Genomic DNA, 21,401 nt, shown 5'->3' with positions numbered 1-21,401 from the left:
TGTAAGTCCCTAATAACTGGTACTTAGGGCAAGGGTGGTCAAAAGGGGTCAGCAGGGCTGCAGCACTTATTGTGCCACCCTGAGTGGCACAAGTAAAAGAATGTAGCCTGCTGCTCAAGTAATACTCGGCCCGCACCAGGTGCAGATAGAGTACCTGATACTGCCCATGGACAGGTCAGTCACCCCTAAGGCAGGCCCCCTCTAGCCCAGTGGGCAGGGTGCACTGTTCCATGAGTGAAGGCATATATGTGAATTACGCTGTGTTTGCTATCAAACACTGTGCTTTTTAACCTTGAACATGATGCCCATGTTTAGGATTAAAAAGCAGATGCCAAAGTGGAACCCTTAGAGAGTGCCACACCAAGTTACCCAATCCTGTACTATTTTAGCGTGCTCTCATCAGCCGCAGCCGCCACAGACAGAAGTCTAACCTCCAGCAGGTGGTGCTAGCATCTTGGCAGGACGCAAGACACATGGCCTGGGCAGGTAGCAGGCGTGGCTACTCCATTAGGGTGAAGGAGCATCGCCCCCCTGCCAGCAGCTGCAAACCTTTTACTACAGAACGATAATAAACTACATTTATTATCGTTTTGTATTAAAAGGTGATGAGGCCATAGACTGTGACGAGCACTGTAGGGAGTGGTCATTGCGCATGTATGATTGGTCGGCCATCTCTGGCCGGCCAAATACACATGTGCAGTAGGCTCTCTTCAGCCCTGCACTGTATTGCCGGGCTGGAGAGAGCAAGGACAGCCTCCCAGTCTGCCTAGAAGTGCTGTGGCTGGACCCTCCGAGACAATTCTGACGCTGCTCTGAGCAGCGTCAGGATTGGCTGCAGGGCAGGCAGGGAGCTTATGCCTGCAGGAGAGGAGCAGCGCGGTGGTGGTGGTTGTGACGCTCCAGATAAGTGTTTAAAAAAAAAAAAAAAATCCCCCCTTGCGCCGCCCGCCCCTAAAAAGTCCATTAGAAGCATGAGGGAGTGCATAAAAAGTAGGCAAGGTGATTGACTGGCCTACAAGAAATGAAGTGACCACTTTTTGGCACAAAGGAAGCCCTGGTGCAAAACACCACTTTGTCAGGATAGATGGGAAGGTAGGGTGGCTTAGTTGAGAATGCCTGCAGCTCAATCACCCTGCAGGAAGATGTAATGGACACAAGGAAGGGTGTTTTTAATGTCAAAAGTCTAAGAGGACAATTATGCAGCGGCTCAAAAGGAGCACACATTAAGAAGGTAAGAACCAAATTCAAATCCTATTGGGGCATTATTAATGAAGATGAAGGAAATTTCTGGGTAAGACCCTTAAAGAACCTAATAACTATAGTAGACTTAAACAAAGAGGGTTGACCCGGTAATTTCAGAACTGCAGAGATAGAAGACAGATAACCTCAGAGAGTGCCTAAGGCAGGGAGCTACTGGGCCAAAGAAAGTATAAACAAAAGGACCCTGGAAGTGGTATGGGAGGAAAGGCGTACCATAGGCTTGAGCTCAAACTGCAACGAAAAGCGTTGCAGAGCGAGTATCACCTTGGAAACTCCAATGCCCAAAACTGCTGACATTGCACGTTCTCTGTAGAGCCAAGACTCTCTACACTGCTGAAAGAGACCTTGAGACACCTCTGAATGGAGATGGCATTAGTGATCGACCAGGCAGTGAAGGCTGAGTCCATCTTCTCTGGCGTTCAGAGAACCCATCAGGTGTTGAACCACCAGGGAAATTCCTTGAACTGTCCAGCCATGTTCAGAGGTGCAGAGCCTCCTGATAAAGGGTCCACGACCCCACCCCATCCTGCTTGTTGCAGTACCACATGGCAGTGGTGCTGTCCAAGAACACCTGCACTACTTTCCCACTGAGAGAGTTAAGGAATGCTTTTAATGCCAGTCTGATTGCCCTGGGCTCCAAAAGATTGATGTTGAGCCTTGCCTCTGATCTCCGCCTCTCCCATGTGGCTGCCCCATCCCAGGTGTGGCGCATCTGTCACTACTGTCAGGTCTGGCTGGGGAAGGGAGAGGTATCTGCCTCTGACCCAATCACGGTTCAAAAGCCACACTGCAGATTTTGTGCAGTTTCCTCTGAGATCTGGACCATATCAGCGAGATTCCCCTGATGCTGCGCCCACTGGAACTTCAGCTCCCATTGCAGAGCTCGTATGTGATATCTGGAAGGTGTTATCAGCAGGATGCAGGAGGCCATGAGGCCCACCAACCTCAGTCATTCTCACCTAAGTGCTGGATAGAGGCTAAAACAACGGTATCATAGCCTGAATATCCTGGACTCGTCTCTCTGAAGGATAAGCCCAAAACTGCACCATGTCCAAAACACCTCCAATGAAAGGTAGCGTCTGAGAAGTCAGGTGTGATTTTGGCATGGTTATAGTGAACCCCAGCGAATGCAGGAGGTCCGCTGTAGTCTAGAGGTGATAGACGACATGTGGGGTGAGCCCCCCTTCAACAGCCAATTATTAAGGTAGGAGAAGACTGAAACCCCTGACTTGCACAGATGAGCTGTGACCACCGCCATCACCTTGGTGAACACCCAAGGGGCACTGGTAAGGCCAAAGGGGAGCACAATGAACTGAAAATGCTCATGGCCTACTGTGAACTGTCGTGGCCAGACAGGATGGGAATATAGAAATAGGCATCCTGCAAGTCCAATGCTATAATCCAGTCTCCTGGGGCCAGGGCAGATAGAACCTGAGCCAGAGTAGGCATTTTGAACTTCTCCTCTCTGAGGAAGAGATTGAGGGACCAAAGGTCTAGGATATGGTGGAGGCCCTTGTCCTTTTTGGGCACCAGAAAGTAGCGGGAGCAACCTACTTCAGGCACAGAGATCCTCTCTATGGCTCCCTTGGCCAAGAGAGCCGTAACCTTCTTGCGGTGAAGTGCCAGGTTACCCTCCATCATCTGATCGCAGGACGGTGGCATGGCGGGAGAGGTAGTCTCGAAGGAGAGGGAGCAGTCCTTTTGGACTATTTCCAAAACCCACCTCTCTGATGTGATGGACTGCAATTGGGGCAGGTGAAGGCAAATCCTGCCTCTGACAGGCCCCTGGTGGGGAAGCTTCGGACTAGGAAGTCTTGGAGGCTGCTTCAGAGGAGTGGTGATGGGACTAGCTAAACCACTGGCTCCCTGATCCACATGGACTTTGGGTCCCACATTCCTGGCCATACAGAGGCTGGAGGGGAACTGATGTCATTGGGCACCACTTCCGTACCCATGAAAGGGGCAAAAGCAGACTGAGGTGGTGAGGGCAGCTGTGAGGCCTAAAGACCTGGTCCTAGCCCAGGACTCCTTAAAGCGCATGAGCGCTGAGTCTGCTTTGTCTCCAAGGAGATGGGTGCCATCAAAGGGCATGTCCATAGGGGTGGACTGCACATCCCCTAAAAAGCCAGGCCTCCTCAACCAGGCGGGACGCCTCAAGGCCACCATTGATGCAACGATCTGCCTAGTGAGTCGGTCGTATCCAGCCCACATCGTTTTGTGAACTCCACTGTGTCGCTCCCGTCAGCAACAGCTTGTGAGAGATTGGCCCAGGCCTCCTCCAGCACCTGTGCAACGTGTCCTATAAAGTATGGGTGTAACGGCCCAAAAGGCAAGCGGTGTTCACAGACTGCAAAGCCAGGCCACAGGAAGAAAGCATCTTCTTCCCAAGCAAATCCAGCCTCTTGGATTCCCTATCCCCCTATCCGGGGATGCCGAAGGGAATCTGCCCCAGGACATGGAGGCTTGGATAACCAGGGCATCAGTGTTGCGTAGGAACACTGGGTCATTCGGAGCAGGTCTATGGTGGCAGGCAATTGTCCTGTTCACAGGAGCCCCTGTGCTTTGTTTGGATCAGGTCCCCAGCAGGACATTTCACTGAACGGCAAAAGGGGTTCAGAATTAGAAGCCCCAGGCTGAAGCACCTCTATCAGGAGGTTAGTCCAGACTGCCACTAAAGGCAGTTCAACCGCCATGACCTTGGCCGCTCTCTGCACCACCCTGGAATCTTCTAGCTGGTATTTCAAAGGGTCCAGCGACCCCTCCCAATCCTCACCATACCCCAACCCAAGAGAATAAAGATCAGGATCCGACCTAGGGAGCAAGGTCCCTGTTGAAGTTGGAATCGGCGTTGCATCGGAGTCAGCAATGAGGATGGGGTTGAGCATGGGCGGCATCAGGAGAGTTCACACCTGGGAAGATCTTATGATATGACTGATGCCACCTGATGGTGCGCAGGGGTACAGTTCAAGAAAAACTCCGGATCGAGTCGGACGCTTGGGAGAAATAATAAGGTAAGGACTCTGCAACTTATCAGATCATCCCTGCACTATTTCTACATTTATCTTGCAAAATGGTACCTTTTGAACTTCAGGATTTTTTTCAGTGGCTTACCTGAGGAGTATTTGAGGAATTTCATTCTTTTTTACTTTCAAATGTACAAGTGAGTTTCTTTTTTGGGTGGTTTTCTGAAGTGTTCTAGTATGTCGAAACTGCACTGTGTCCATAACTAACTGAAGGAGATCACATCCTTGCAAGCTTAGAAATTAGATATCCTGCTACCTAAAGCACTGAAAAAAGTCACTAAATAGCACTGTCACGAACTCTCCGTCCCTGTTGTAATCTCTCTTTGGGCTTTTAACCATGTCAGACCTGCCACTTTCATTGGTTCGTGGGCTTGCCTTTCAAAATCCGCTTGATTTCATTAGTGAAAGGCAGGCATAAGTCATGCCTTTTCAGGTGTTTAGCCCTCCTCGAGTGCACCGGCCAACTACTGAAAACATACGAGGCTACATGTTTTTCAGCCTGGTGTTCTTAGTTACCGAGGCCATGACTAAGAGGACCTCTTCTGGTAGGAAAGCAGCTGCATTACTGTGTTCATGTGCAGCACTGTTAGCAATTTGAATACAAATGCTGTACATATATGCTTTTCATAATTATATTTGCAGTCATGGGATAACTGTGTCCTGATCCTTCATCCTTTAAGGGAAATCTTCTAACAAGATTAATAGACAAGTTGCATCAATGTATGTATGGATGGATGCTCTAAACTACATTTTTGAAGTGTTTTCTAAAAAGCATGTGTCCATTGTATGACATTTTCTGAATTCTTCTTTGCGTACACCTCTGGGAAAAATGATTCAATATCAATATTTTATTTCACGATTTGAAACTCCAATGAGGTCCACATGTACATTCAACTACAATACGAAAAGTAAAGATTAAAATCCATAACAATTAAATACTGACTTACTTAAATACTATACATAAAAACGAGGAGAAATAAACAAAAAAAAATAGTTATCTTTACAGTACAATATAATCGAGTCTCTACCCATCACTTATAACATAAGATATCATACCATATTTACATCAGAAGTGACGACCAGCGCTGAACCAATCATTTGGTCACTTTCATTTTCTTCCCCCTCTAACTAGTACCCATGTAAAATTCCGTACCTAGCATTAAAATGTAAGACCAACATTAAAAAAGGATTAAATACTGATCCACAAAATGTTTAGTGCAGACAACGGAACAGATAAATCCCAGAAGGGCCCAGAACAACGTGTCCCAGGCTGCAAAACTATCATGGAGCTAGGATACTGGCGATCTCGATGCATCCACCAGAAGAGAGATAAGTTCAATGGAGATTTAAAAAAAGACTTAAAAAATGTAAAAATCCTGAAACAAAATATTTCGTTCGGAGAATTATATATAATTTTCAATACCTCATCTGGTGAACATATATTAAGGTTCGCCCATAAACGTTTCAGCCATTTTTTCCTTAGCTCAACTAAGTTCGGACAAACGAATAGAACATGCCTAAAGTTTTGAATCCCTAGAAGGCACAGATCGCAACTATTCAAGGATCCATCCCACTTAGCAGTTACATCTTTAAGAGGTAATCTATTAAATCTCAACAAAATAAGAAAATGTCTTACTCCATGAGGTAGATTCCACCGTAAATAAGGTTGCGGATAATTATAAATCACTGAGCTAGTTAAAGTCCTAAGCCTCCATTTTTTTGACAAAACTCCATATCCATAGGCTCTTTTTAAAAGACAAGGGGTGTTGAGATAAGAACGAATGAACATCTAACAGCAGTAAAGGAATAGCAAAGTTAAAATTTACATAAAACTAAGATTTATCTCTTAATGAGCCAAATATTTCTTTATAGGCAAAGAATCTTAAGGAAGACTCTGCACTCTGAGCTAAACAGCAGGCCCTGTGTATAAATACTCTTGATGCCAAATTCTAGCCTTAAGGCTGACACCGAAACAGAATTATTACAGGAGACTAATCTTCTCAAGATCCAGCCTTCTATCTTGTTCAAAAACTCCCATTTTGAAATTGCTACTCCTTCTATAGCGTACAGGAGGGTGGATGGGATTTTTGCTTGATAAACAGATAGTAGGTGAGAAAAATGCCGCCGACCCAGAGACTTATAAAAGACTGATATCCCATGGAACCGAGACAGAGCCTTGCTGATATTATTAATTATATGGTCGAGCTCAATAAGGGAACAGGCTAGAATTTTTCCCAAAAAACAGTAGGATTTCACCCGCTCCAAGTTCTGCTGACCCACGGACCATGTAAACTTAATTTTTTTACAGGGTTTATTCCCCCAAGAAGCATACCACTTGAGATTTTAACACATTTATTTTTAGGTGATGCTGCTCCGAGAAATCATGTAAGGCAGCAAGCCACCTGTTAAGACCTTTCGGGGTGAGATCAAGCACCACAATGTCATCCTCATAAAGAAGGCTCAAAATTGGAGCGCCTCCAATTATAGGCGGAAAAACGTGGGTGTTTCCTAGTACCGAGGGGAGGTGATGAATGTAAATAGAAAAGAGCAGGGGTGCCAACAGGCAACCATGTTTTAAACTATTCTTAGTCAAACATTCTGAGGACAAACCCTGCTTTCCACCTAGAAGTACTTTACACCATGTTGAAGAGTGCAGGGCAATAATTAAGCGTAGCAAATTTGTAGGAACCCCCAGTTTTGATAATTTCATTCATAATACCTTACGATCCACCCTGTCAAAAGCTGTAGAGAAATCAATAAAAGCGGCATTGACTACCCCAACTCTAACCAGGACATACTTTTCATTTATCGTTTGCATTAGAAGGATATTGTCTAAAGTATTATGCTCCTTCCTAAAGCCTGCCTGTTCAAAAGGGAGGGTCGATTTTTTTTCACCCCAGGTTGTTAAATGCACGAGTATGCTTTTAGCAAAGATCTTGCCAACGGCGTCCAGTTGGGCTATTTGCCGATAATTTGTAGTTTGAGTTTTATCACCCTTTTTGTACAGGGGGAACTATGATACTCCCCTTCCAAGACCCCGGGCAAAATGATTCACCTGTGTTCCATCCTTGCTGGCATCCTAGCTGGCAAAAATACAGAAACTAAAAAATGGCTGTATCATTGACTGTCTTCAAAACAGTTTGTCAACCTTTCAAGATACTTTTCGCATGAGCCATATGGGTTTCAGCTACTCATCATAAAAAAACAGCAATGGCCTTTCACAGCCACCTGTCACAGCAGCCTGGGTTTGTTAGCATAGTGGATGGTTTGTTAACATAGTAGAGGGTGTGCACAGAAGGTGCCAAGCAGTTTATCTTACTAACAAATGCATCTAGCCAACTTCCTTTCAACGTAGTGAGAACCTAGTTGTTGGGTTTTGGGAATGTCTTTGAAATGCAGAGGCATTTATACAGTTTGCTTATCTGACCTGCTGTGCATGACAGTGGTGGTTTTAGGTTCCTTATAGCACTTCTCCGTCCTGACTATTATTCTCTAAAAGCAGGCCACTGGTTTTAATCAAAAGGACCTATTCTTGCCAAAAATGATTTAGCATGAAGATGGCTATGATGATTTAACAGGGGTTGTTCTTGAAGTCGAAAGAAGCATTGCTTCTCTTTCATTTGCATAGGTAAGCTGAACTTCGAAGAGGCTCTTTCTAATAAACAATGGAACTTCTTGTCTTACAATGAGAAAAGAAAACCTGCAGGCACCTGTATATGTGCATTGGGTATCAAACAGCATAACACCCCATTAGTAAACATGTTAAAAATAAGAGTCACCTAACCTTCTCACTGATATGGAGTGAGGCGTGACAGAATTTATGTCATAGATTTCATCACCAGTATCCTATAGTATTTGTATTGGCAGTCCCAGTGGAGTCAGGTGAATTAATGAAACCGTAGCCATGGTTGGCAGGGTGAAGAGTAGACTACATTAGTGGAAACTAGTCATTATTGAAGCTGTTGATGATTTCACTGTGTAGCTGGCATAGTTATTTTGTCATCTGTTGACCGGTCTTGAAATACACACATCAAAAGTTTTTGACAACAATGTTGCTGGTTGGGCCAGTGGTGTATGTCACTGACAAGAAAACAGTGAACAATGCTCTCAATGACACTAGAGATGTTGATAAAGTATTGGCCGTTGACGGTAGTTTCATATGCAAATTTGCCACTGATGTGGTCACTGACAAAGATGCATACAGCAAAACGATCACTTGCAAGGCCATGAGGAATGGGGGAAAAGTCTTTCATGCTGAAATTACCGTACACTGATTTTGCTCTTATGTGTTCTGGTGGAGGATTTTCTGACAGCTGTCAGTAGCTCCAGGTTCTCAAGGAGCATCCGAGATGTGTATAGGTCGCTCCTCACATGAGTTCAAGCTTAGCCATGCTATTTAGAGGTGCAACAAAACCTCCCACTCCGTATGTTCTCTAAGGCAGTGCTTCCCAAACATTTTCGAACCAGGACCCAGTCTTAATGTCAAACTTTTGCGACCCACCTAGCTTTAATAGACATGAAGCGGGAGTTGTGGGGGGCATTTTTAAATGTAACTGCATAACTGCTAAAGCATCATGAGGTAGTGCAATGTCATTTACAGACAGTATGTTCTCCATTGAAATTGCCTTTACATTTGCACAGACATGCAGTTTTATTGATAATGCATAAACTGATATTACACAAAAAGATAATGTGTGGAACTCGGGTTTCAGTGAATAGTTATCAGCTTTGCATCATCAAGTAAAGTGTTTTGATCCTATTAAATTCTTTGCTTCCATCCCACTTTAGAATTACAAAACAATGTGGTTAATTTTTTTTCTAACTGCTGAATATGTACAGTTAATTCACAGGGATTTACATTTATTGCATGTTACAAAAACATTATGTCCTACAGTCTTTCCTTTCACATTTCCCAGGAACAAGGTCACATAATTCACTTACTTTTCTTTCCCTGACTGTAAAGTTAGAGGAGTTGGTAAACTTCCATCCCCATGTAAAAAAAAAAAAAAAAAAACATAAGCAGCAATTAGTCAGAAGACATAACCAGACGTTTGTCTTCTCTCTTTCAAATGCAGCAAATGGAACAAGATAATACAGACTTTAAAGCATCTGTATTTTTTTTGTTGGACTGCAATCCACAACTAGGGAAACAATGCTTTAAGGCCAAGCTGCTGTGGGTCAAAATGCAGCATGGGTAAGGACCATCCAAGCAAGGTTATCTCTGATATTTTGAGGAATCCATAGAATCAGATGAGTCAGAGGAAATGCACACAAGAACACACATCCAACCCAGCTTTGGGGCGTCCTTTAGGAATACAGGATATGCTCCAGGGATCAAGCCTTACTGCTTGCCCAGGAAGCATTACATGTTAAGGCAGAGACAAATGCATCTACAGCACATGACCGATGGCCTCAGATATGGATCCAAGGACTTACGGAACAATCTGTCACTCTTGTCGCAACTGAAGGGGCCTATTTAAGTAGGCCACTCTGGTGGTGGTGTTTTCCAGAAAAAACATACCATTCACACACACCCACAGTGAGCTAGCAGAGCGGTAGACAGTGGGTGCCCTCTTGCTTCCATGCTTCAAGGGATAAATACAAAATTCCCTTCAAATGGGAGACTAGGTACTTCCTTTGGTGTTTCAAGCTTAAGGTCCAAGGCCATAAGCGATGTCTTCCGAGGCATGGACAAAACAAAGGTTCATTGATCTGGTCACTATCAGTGAGGTTTCTGGACATCAACTGTTTCACGGCTTCCTTGCCCAGGATAATCATGAACTATATTCTTTCTGAGCATAGTCTGGGAGCAAGAAGGTGTGCCTGTGCAAAACCTCACAAACTGCCACAACAGCACTGGCATTAGCTTGTCAGACAGAGAGACCACAAAGACTACTTAATTTTCAACCCATGAACCTCAAGATTCTTGACAACTATATCTATGTGGAGGTTGTTGCTCTGCCATCTCCAAAACAGACCAATCTATAATGTTACTGGGGATGGATTGCTTAACCTAGGCAAATGCACATTTGACTGGAGGGCTCACTGCCCTCTGTCCATGGATTTATGGTCATATTTATGCCATTACAATATTGGGTAAGAACTTAGCCCAGAGGGGTGCTTCATCCTTCGACAGGGGCATCAGTTGAATCCAAAACGGCTTCCTAGTAACTGAAAGTGCCACTTCATTACTTTCTGATACAAGTTAGAGCCAATACTTCAGAATTATTATAATGCACTCTCTCACGTGATCCCAATGTTACTAAAATGAAGGGAGATCATGGCAATAATTATTTTGGAATCCAGTACCTTGTACAAATTTGAAGCCTTATTCGAACCATTGTTTAGGTAACTAAATAAATGTGATTATTCAGAAATGGATAAGCTACCAGAACGGCATGTCTTCAATGAGACCAACATGAAATGGGCATTGCAGAAGGTCATGAATAAAATTATTGAAGCGTTTGGTATAGGAGTTCAAGTGCGAATTGTGGTGGGGTAGTGCAAAAAGGGGAGATAACACTGAGGTACTAAATTAATGAGGATACTTTCTTGTTGCACCGGCTCTCCAGCACCTCCTGAGATTAAGCCCAGGGATCTGCCCACAATTCAATGAAGTAGGTGAAAGATTATCTTAATTGATCCTTCTTCAATCCATTCTTGGAGAGTCTCTTTAGCAAAGGTCTTTAGAGGATTACTTAGGAATCCCTCAGTCACCACCCACTTTAGTTCTAATTTACCCGAGACTACAGAAACTCAGATGACAGTAAAAAATGTTGTTTCATCAACCGATAATCATCTTTCACAATATCTGTGGGCTGCAAAAAAAGACCAGGACAACCCAAGGCTGTGAGTGAGGAATTAATGTAACTCAACCACGGGATGGCTTTATAGTTGTCCAAAGAGAGACAATCCTTGATTATCAAATTGTTAAGTGTCGGCTCGCTCTGAAGCCAGATTGAGATCCACCGTAATTAAGGCCAAAGTTTTATGAGGTCTAAGATATAACTAACTCCTAGTTCCTCATGCATGGCAAGTGTGGACAAACAGTGAGGAACCCACAACAGCCGTCTAAGAAACGCATTTCCCTCCAAATGAATTAAACCACAATCCCGATACTCCAGAGATTGCTGCAATAACTAGTGGTAGAGACACACTTAGCTCTATACAAATGAATGTGGGCAGTCACAGCTTTCTTGCCCACCCTTGCGCTAAAATTAAAAACTGCTTCAGATAGTCTCCCTAATGCATATTTCTTTGATTGACAGATGGGGCTCCAGGAAGATTTGTCATCAAACAAGATAAGTAAAAGAGCAAACATAAGTAATCCTGGCTTTGAGACAAAAATGACTCCCTGGTTATGAGGGCTTAGTCTCCAATATCATTGTGAAAGAGATTTCAGGGTATTTACCGATAAATCCAGGCCCTCCATAGCGCTGACACAGGAATCTAAGAGCCTATGAAGGCCTAATGCCACCCTCAACATAAGTGCGGAATCGTCGGCATATAGAAGGACTGGTAATGCTCGAGAGCTCACTCAAGGGGGATCACATTGTGCTGCCCACAGGGCAGCTTCCAACCTATTAATGTCGATGATAAAGTAAAATGGAGCCCGCTATAGGGATTGAAAAGCTCTTTGAGCAAGAGCCATCAGTCCTAAATGTAACAGAGGCTGGCATGTCCATATACAGGTTTGCCAAAAAAGTAATCAAAGCTGGCTCAATTCCCAACAACAATAACATGGACTACAGCTTTGACTAGTTTACCCGATCAAATGGTGACAAAAGGTTCAGAAAACCCAGAAAATGGGTCCCATTTTTAATCACCTTATATTTTTAGATAAGGAGATGCAGGTTCAAGCATTGATCGATGGTGCCCAGCCCGGGCCTAAACCCATACTGGACAAGTGGGATAACTCTCTTCTCATCCTCCCAATCTGTCTATCTCAAAAGGACAACCTGACCCAGAACCTTGACTGAGGCATCAGTGAACAACACTGGCCTCTAACATTTTGGGTCCCCCATGTCCCCTCCTTCTTTTTAAAAACTGCAACTATGCTGGAATGAGACCAAGATAGTAAATGGCCCAAGGAGACTGCAGCATTTAAGACGTTCGTCAGGAAAGGGGCCAAATGACTGTATTGTCCCTAAAAAGGTCAGCTGGAACACCATCTGGGCCAGGAGTCTTAAAACAGGACAAAAACCTAATAGCATCACTAACTTCCGAGATGGAAAATTAAAACAGGGGAGATTAGCAACCTGGGGACTGATGTCAACAGCGGGTAAACATTTACTATCATCCCATGAACAGAATGAAGAAAAATAATCAAACCATAAATGTACTGATATAACCCGTGCCAAACATGACGTAGGATGCCTGGCCAAAAAAGGGTAGTTTACAACTCTCCAAAATAATGCACAATCAATAGTGTCACTGGTGTGACCAAGCTCATCCCTTTATCTCCTTCAGCACCCTCTTATTTCTCAATATTAGAATCTATAACACCTGGCTGTTTCTTGGATAAGATTTAAGGGCTAGCTTTAAAGCACCCAGGGCTCCAGAACATTCCTGATTGAACCACCAAAGGTTATTATTGGCAACAGGTCCTGGGCTTTGCGTAGTAGGAGCAAGCTTGACCCCTGCACAAAGGACAGAAAAAGCTTTAAGAATGTCTTTGGTACGACGGTCATGGGTTAAGGCAACACTCAATCTCATTACTAAATTGATCAAAGGGAGACCGGCAGAAATCGTCCAGGATGATTTTGGCCCCCCTAACCCGCCTCCCCTGGTCTGACAGTCAAGGATTTGGAACAGAAGGGAGAAACTGACTTATGTGTGTTAAAACTACTACAAGTGCATTGATATCGTTCCAACCTGACCATTTAATGCTTTAATGCACCAAGGTAGAAAGAAGAAAAGGAGATTAGGATATGATCCACAATGGATTCGACCCTCTTCCTACACACGTGGTTACTGCCTGGATACTAGAACTAAAGAAATTCTGGGAATAAATTAAACCATTTAACTACTTGCCTTGCCAGGAGTGTTCAAAATGGGGGGGAGGAGACAGAGTTTCTACCATAGGTTCTTTTAATATAAAACATGGTCCAGGACAAGGGTGGATGTTAAAATCACCCAATACCACTACTGAAATTTATATAGCTATATTTGCTTGCAAGGAAATTGGGGGATGCTTACATTTCTCAATGACCACCTCTATGTACGAGATGATATCAGAACGGGGGGATGTTGCCACAAGAATTATAGACATTCACGATTAACATCAGGACGTTGTCAGGAAAGGTTAATGACACAGCCCCTATATGAGAATAGGTTGTCCCTATTTCAGTCACTACACAAATAACAGTCAATGAGACTATAATGCAGAACCCGGCCCGTATCATGCCCAGATGAAGATGATAACGCTGGCTTGAAAGAATGGGCGTAATTTGCTAAGAAGGGGTTGGCTATAAGCGCCAAAGTTTCCTGGCAGGATTAAACATTGTAGGATTTAATCAAATTCAACCAGTTGGGGTCCCTAATCTTGGCTTCTTTCCCGTTATGTTCCAAGAGAGGAACCACAACTGAACTATCTGACAAATTTCTGATATATATATATATATATATATATATATATATATACAGACCTCCATGTCCCTTGATCAGGACCAGGTGGTCAATCCATGCCCTCCCGAGACCCCACGGGCTCAAATTTGTTGGGGACAGTAAAAGGGACAAAAAACTCCCCAACTGGACCAAATGAAGACACAGATGGGTCATGGAGGGACACGGATTGATATGAATTAAGCACATCTACAACAAGGGGAACTAGGCAGGCACAGTGCTCCCAATGACATCTATCAGGTACAGCGAGAGAAGGCATGGGGGATACCAACCAGAAGGGTGCAATCCTTCATTTAAACCTATCCTGGTTTATAAAAGTACCCCAAAGGGTACATACCAATGCCTACATCCCTAGAGCAGCGGAAAAAGGCCAGGATTCTTGTTCTGGCCCATCTATTGTTGAAATTAACCACAATACAGTCCCACGTACACAGTTTTGAGCTTCGTCCAACCCGCCCCACCCTGCGGACAATGCTTAATTTATGCTTACTGTTTCCGGTAATGAGCACCGGCCCTTTTTTTTTTTTTTTTTTTTTTTTTAGGGCTGGCGCTTATTCTTCTGCCTCAAGCATTTGCTGCAAGCAAAAGACATATGGGAAAGACAGAGGAAGAGAAAAACGAAAAAGCGTCACAAAGGTAGAAAGCAAAACGCTGCCAGAGTGAGCTGAAGGGGGAAGGAGTGGCTTTAAATTGATTGACGAGGCCCGAGATGGCTTCAGGATTACGCTGCCTCAGTATTCCGTGGTCGCTCATTTAAATGCAGCAGCTGCGTGTGTAAGAGGAGGGCTTTGGGCACCAGCACGTTTTTATTTACAAATTAAGCACTGTCTGTTGACCATATTTATCTGAGAATAAACATGGCCATCCACCCCTGTCTTCTTAGAGATCCAATGAAACACTTTATTCCTAAACTGGTGAAACCCCTCTGTGGTATCTGGAGCAAGAGGAGCACCACATATGGGGTGCAATCCGGCAGAAGATCAAGGAAACCAGACCTGTGGGCGGAGGACCTAGGACAACTCTCTGCCCGTGCAACAAGACAAGCCTCAGAATTCACACTGGGCTGAGGGTCCCTCATTGTGGTAGGAGCTTCAACTGGAGCAATTAAAGGACCCCATTGCTTGTTACCACCACTAAGAGGCCTATGCAATTGCAGGGTGTTTTGTGTTGTGGGCCCAGAAACAGGGGATGGACCAGTATTGTCTATGGGGCTCATAGAGGTCACTCCAGGGGGCACTGATGTAGAACCCCCCACCCTACCCCCCTTTGTCTGGAACATTCCTTGTTACGGGCCCAGAGATGGAGTGAGGGGGGGTGAAAGTTAGCAGGCGTGGCAGTAAAGGAGGACTCCCTATCCTTGAGCTTGGTCAAGAGCTCATTCTTAATGTTTAAAAGGTCCAGCATCCTGGTATTCAGGGAGAACACTATATCCTTTACAAGCTTTAGTTCAGAAATTAAATGTATGACAATGTTATTTTTTAGTCCAAGTAAACAATCGGGATAAGCAGTGTCGGCCTCCAAATCCACTTCCTGTGAACTAGTAAAGCTGGGTAAAACAATGGATGTGGGGACATGGCAAGGAGAAGAAAGAAGGATAACATGGGGAGCCTGAACGGCGAGATACCCAAGACAGAGGTTGCAGAATGGAGAGTAGGAGCACTTCACCTACTTGTGTGCCCTGACACAGGCGCTGAAATAAACTCAGGACCAGATGGAGCAATGTCACAAGAGCCATCTCCCTTGGCGATTACCTTCTCTTCATAAAACTGGGTAATCTTGGTTTTGGCGCCCCTGCGAGCTGGTGCCACAGGGATCAATTTCCCACTACTAATCATGTCCTCAACTTCAACAATAATCGTCAATTACCTGGAGGGCACAGTTCTCAGCAGCATGACATCTTGCAGATTTAGGCTCCTTCCCAGCACCCTGAGGGTTATCAGACGCTTTACGCTTACTAATGGATGGACGAATGTGACAAGGAAAAGACAAAGAAAACAGTCAAGGAATCCATCAATATACTACAGGCAACTTCCTGAGGATAGGAGATACATCTAGCAAAGTAAGGCTTACTGGGTAGTAAAGACAGACTAACATCAGGAGCCAGAGCTAAGGGAGGTGACCCTGTTTTGCCTCTTCCTGGCGCTGACAGGCACAGAACAGGCCCGCCCTTGGCCCGAGCTTTGCCCAGGCACGTCCCACGATGCAGGGATGTGGCATCTGATTTATGCGCCCGATGGCACGCAGTGTGAAATCTGGGGCCCATAGTCCAGGGACAGGCAGAGTACTCCTGTGCTGCAGGTAGGTCGCATCTGATTTATGAGCCTGATGGCGTGCACCAATTCCAGGCAACAGGCGGCTCCTGCCGCTGTGAAATCTGGGGCCCGTAGTCCAGGGCCAGGTAGAGTATCTGCGTGGCTGGGAGGTAGCTTGTGATTTATGCACCTGATGGTGCACACCAACTGCTGGCTACAGGTGGCTCCTGCAGCTGTGAAATCTGGGGCCCGTAGTCCAGGGACAGGTAGAGTATCCCGCGCTGCAGGGAGGTGGCATCTGATTTATATGCCAGCTGGCACGTTCCAACTTCAGGCAACAGGTGACACCTGCCGCTGTGAAATTTGGTGCCCGTAGACCCAGGTCAGGTAGAGATGTGGAAGAAGTAACTTACATTCAAACTTGGCTACACTCCCTTTTTCGTAACTTTACACTCGGATTTTGTGAACAGCCAAAAGTAGTAAAGTTATTTAAAAGTGTAAGAGTAAATTGCATGTGTAATTACTCACAAGTGTAAGTTATCTTTGTGATTAGTGTAGATTTTGTTTATGCTCAGTAGTGTTATCATTGTTTTTACATATGGGATAACAAAGGTGACCATTCAAAACTACTGTGGAGTAGGAGGGTTAATAGGAACATCTATACACACAGTTATAGGATAATTTACCAGAAGCACTTGAGTGTTGGTACAGATCCCAAAAATCTGGATGGAAGGAGACAAATATACACTGACCTGAGTAATGGCGAGAGTGAGCTGACACTGTAAAAGGAAAAGGAAGCATTTTCGTATCCCGTATGTTGAATGGCGAGCCTGGGGATCAAAATGTAGAAACAAGTGAATAAGAAAAAAAACAATGATATTATGCCTGGCCAAAAATGAAAATAAGCCTAAAGTCAGTGCTGCCTCGCACACTCAATATGCATTTCAAGACAGCTACAAAGACAAGGCTATCTCTAGGACATTAAAGCACCAAAACTATGGCCTGCCTCTAACTCTGCTAAAACACACATACAGGGAATCAGAGAAACCCAGACCTGCTTCGACATTGCTGCACATACATTCACCAAGTTAGTCCCAAATTTAGATATGACAACTCTATTCTCTCAAATCCCCTTCCCCCAGATGTATGAATCTGACTCAGACATTGTTGCACATACAGAAGAGAAACCCAAGGCTGTGTTTCTAACACTCAAGGCTGCCTCACACACACAGGCCTAATGAGATTCAGCAATGCACATCACGAACCTAAACACAGTGCCTACCGTTTTCACGGGGACACACACAGCTATGACACTGACACATACATATAAGAGCCAGGTACTGGAATGCTTTACATGAGCACCAGTTACACTACAGCAGGTTACATTCGTTTCTTAGGCACAGGGAGGTAAAGTGATTTGCCCTGGATCATAGGATATTGAGCCAATGCCGAGAGTCAAACCTGGCACCCCAGTTTCAAAGTCGGCAGCTATGGCCATAACGCTACCTCCTCTATTGGAGCACACCGAAAGCCATAGAGATAGGCATTGATGTGATGCTGAGATATCGACTGGTGCACACGTGGACATGCTAACCAACATACAACTCAGTCTATCTTAAAAAAAAGACAGAACCAAACTGTATATTTCATGGCACAAGTTTTCAAATAAGTGAGCTAAAAAACGAATCTTAAACAGTTCAGATGGGGAAATAATTAATTATTCAAATACTTCTAGTTTTATCATAATAACCAGGAGCATTATATCACTGCAGCAGAAGATCGCAAACGTCCATCTCGCAAAACTGGGAACCCAAAAGACACACTGGATGGACAGCGAATAAATATTTATGTCACAGTGACGCCCTGTCTGATGCAGTGAATCCGACAAGAATAAAGGCAAAAAAGTACACCCTGTTGAGATTGTATGGTTGGTTTTACACATCATTTATCTGTCTTTCATACATCCTCACGAAGTCCTAAAAACAGGTAAATCCAATGTCATGTGACAAACAACACAAATGTCACATTATCATCATTTATTAACAAAGGAATTAGCCTAAATTCAGAATCCTGCGAGGAAAAGTAAGTGCGCCCTTAAAACGTCTAACTGTTCAGCAGGTAATTAAAATCAAGGGTTGCTAAATGTATGCAAATGAAGACTTTATTAGCAGCAAGTATGAAATTTGAACCTTTTTCAATGGCATTAATCCTCGTCACCATTAATGTTTGTGGTAATTTATCACACCTGGTCAAATGATATCTGTGCTGTCTCAGTGAAAGAATCATTGTGGCTCATCAGTCGGACTGGTTACAAAGTCATTCACAAACAATACAAAGTTCATCATTTGACCGTGAGAAAGTTTGTTTACAGTGGCAGCAAACCTCATGTTTGTTGCCAATCCACCCAGAAATAGACACTGCAGCGAATTCACCACAAGTTCAAACTGCATGATATTTATGGGGATTTCAAGACTACTGTCAATATGGGGAACATTAGGGTTCAGGATTCTACTATTGAGAAAATACTGAACTCCAAGTACTTCTTTTATAGAATTCATTATATCCAAGAGGAACATTGCTGCACTTCATAAATTAGTAAAATAGCATCTGATTAACCAGAAAATCTTTACACAGACAAGACCAATGTAGAGTTGCCTATTTTATGAAACCCAAATGCTGCATATAACCACTGAACTGTGCAAGAATTAATGTCCTCAAACATCACAGAGCTTATGGAGTTCTGAAAGGAGGGGTTGACCAGAATTCCTCCTGGAGGGGAGCCTGAAATCATTACATAAAAAGTTTACAACAGTTTGTCACTATTAAAAGAGAGGTTACACACATCACTAAATAACGGGTGCACTTATGCCACACGAGGATACTTGATGTTGGCTCATTTTTTTCAAGGTTGAGGTTAGATTTATCTACAGGCAAGGCATGTTGATGGCTAAATACATGTCAAAGTTTGAGGACACAACTTAACCTCAGGTTTGAGAATATTTTGGTTTTCTGTGGATAACATAGTTTTAAGTGTTTCATTCTTACTAGAGCAAATACAAGTCATATTCTTCTTTCAATGTACATCACTGGCCAGACTAAGTTCACTGTGTGTTATTTGCGATGTCATACTTTTCTGAACTCCAAGCCTTGAATGCTCACTTTCCCACGTTCAGATATTCAGTTTGAGTGCAATGAAACTGGTTGTCCTGGGGATCAGTGGTGAAAAACAGTAACCTCCACTTATATACTGTCCAGCAACCAGTGATTACCATGGGGCCTGGACCACAGGTTTCTTTTCTAGGGGTATTAACATAGACCAGAACTGCGGACTGTGCCTGCTGAAGGTTATACGCTACTCTTGGGGGACAGCTTGTGCAGGCTCCAGTAGCAATGGTATTGCTTCAGCGACAGACAATCACTGTCATGATGTGCATTCAACTTTACGTCTATAAAGCACAATGTGTCATATCAGCTTCCACACTGTCACAATTAAGTACCTAATTCCATGCCAATTTTTACATGGGTCCTAGGTGTTGTTAACGTGTGCCCACGAAGTCAAACCACATGCCAGGTACTGCCATCTGATGCCAAGCAGTGTCTTCCTATTACATACACCTGGGTGGTTCCACCACAAAACCGACACTGCTGTAACATCTCTATGTACTCGCATACAATGTACTGCCATCTTATAGAAAGGCAGCAACTCCTACGATAAATAAACACCGAAAAGAACACACATGTACGCACGCACTTTCGCTTTCCTGACATCCGCTCTTCCTGTGGCCAGGCCGGACATTCAATATTCAACAGCAAAGCAACCCTCCTCAAGTTTAGAACGTTAGGATGCTGAATATTTCAGACGCAAGACAGTAAGGAAGAATGAAGGCAGAAGGCAGAAGGCAATGCTGCTCGGCTTCGAGTACGCTGATGAGCACTCCCATGCGATTCATTATTATCAGCACCTCAGTGATGCCTGCTCTCTACAACCCGAAGAACAGAGACCAGGAAGAAAGTGAGGCTCCAAAAAGGGCAAAGACCACCCACAACCACCACCACTGGTCTGTATCCATGCCCCATGGCAAACCTTCCGGATCCAGACTTCCGTAACGGAAATGGAATGCAAGCAACCAGAGTCACAGTACAACAGGTGTGCAGACCGACTGAGCTGCTGCTGGTCACCAGTGGATCATTGACTGGGCGGCTACGGCTGTCCACCCCAGTGGCTACATGGTGCTGGGAATCTTTGTGATCCCACTAGAGCGAGGTCACGCAGTGAGCCTTCACGCACTGACTCTGCGGGAGCACCGATCAGACAACACTCTTGCGGGAGGCAGCTGCTACGCGAGGGAGCACACAGTGACACATAAAGCTAGGGCACCTACTGGTATACACACAAGTCAAAGGTAAGGATCAATATTTCTGTCACATAAGAGGAGCCCTAGGTGTAACACACTGCTCCCAGGCCATGCCTCTGGGCTGCTCACACACACTGACTTGCTAATTCAATCCCACCATGTAACTGAGAAGACAGACAGGGAGTCCTCAAGGGCAAAGAGTATTTCTCTTCTCCCCCTGAAGCTGATGAATATTCTTGTTCAGATCAGACTTAAAACCATGCCCCACTGACAGCTGTGCATGTATGATCTGACAGATGAGAAAATAACCCATATAAATGCACTTCTTGGGTGGGCGTAATCAACTGACTGAGGTATAGTAACTGCAGCCCGTAAATGCTTCAGTCTCTCTGGCTCCCAAAACTGACAGCACAGAGCCACACCCACCAAACCAAACACAAAATATGAGGAAAGTATGTGATTGAACGTCTTTAATTAAAGTTGGTAAAATTGTAAGGTAGTTGTTTATTTCCTTGGGCTCTAAACTCACCTGCTCGATAAGGCGGATAATGCTGATGCCTTCCTCCTGCCGGAAGCGCAGAGAGCATGGAAGAGTATTTAGCAAGCCAGAGAGTTGCAGAGGAGTCAGGTCCTCTGAGGGTTGTGGCATGTGACAGCTTGTAGCATAGCCAAATGTTTCCCAGGAGCAGCGGGATGGGTACATGGGATCCAGAGCGATGCTGCAACAACAAAACAGAAAAGGCAGGGCGTCAGGGAGGTCACAATCCATACAAAAAGCCAGATACCAGAGCATCTGCACCCTCACCTTTACTTCTTCAGCTCCCGCAGATGTTCAATCTTCTTGACCCACAGAATTTGGGGCCTTGTCTAAACCCTAATTAAGGGGG

The 21,401-nt window shown here is 44.4% G+C and overlaps 1 protein-coding gene across 9 annotated transcripts in view; it reads right to left on the bottom strand.

The window, feature by feature from the left end:
- TMEM94 (transmembrane protein 94) overlaps positions 1 to 21,401 on the bottom strand; it is a 543,968-nt gene that overhangs the window by 60,254 nt on the left and 462,313 nt on the right. For all 9 annotated transcript variants that reach the window (XM_069200153.1, XM_069200150.1, XM_069200148.1 and 6 more), the window contains 2 exons: positions 21,044 to 21,233; positions 16,912 to 16,989 (listed from right to left, as the gene is read on the bottom strand). In XM_069200153.1, the coding sequence (XP_069056254.1) occupies positions 16,912 to 16,989; positions 21,044 to 21,233 (268 nt within the window). The remainder of the gene's footprint in view (positions 1 to 16,911; positions 16,990 to 21,043; positions 21,234 to 21,401) is intronic.

Source organism: Pleurodeles waltl, chromosome 7, assembly GCF_031143425.1.
Source record: "Pleurodeles waltl isolate 20211129_DDA chromosome 7, aPleWal1.hap1.20221129, whole genome shotgun sequence".
Classification (NCBI taxonomy): Eukaryota; Metazoa; Chordata; class Amphibia; order Caudata; family Salamandridae; genus Pleurodeles; species Pleurodeles waltl.
Note: the sequence above shows the minus strand (reverse complement) of the source record. Positions and strands in the feature narration are given on the sequence as shown.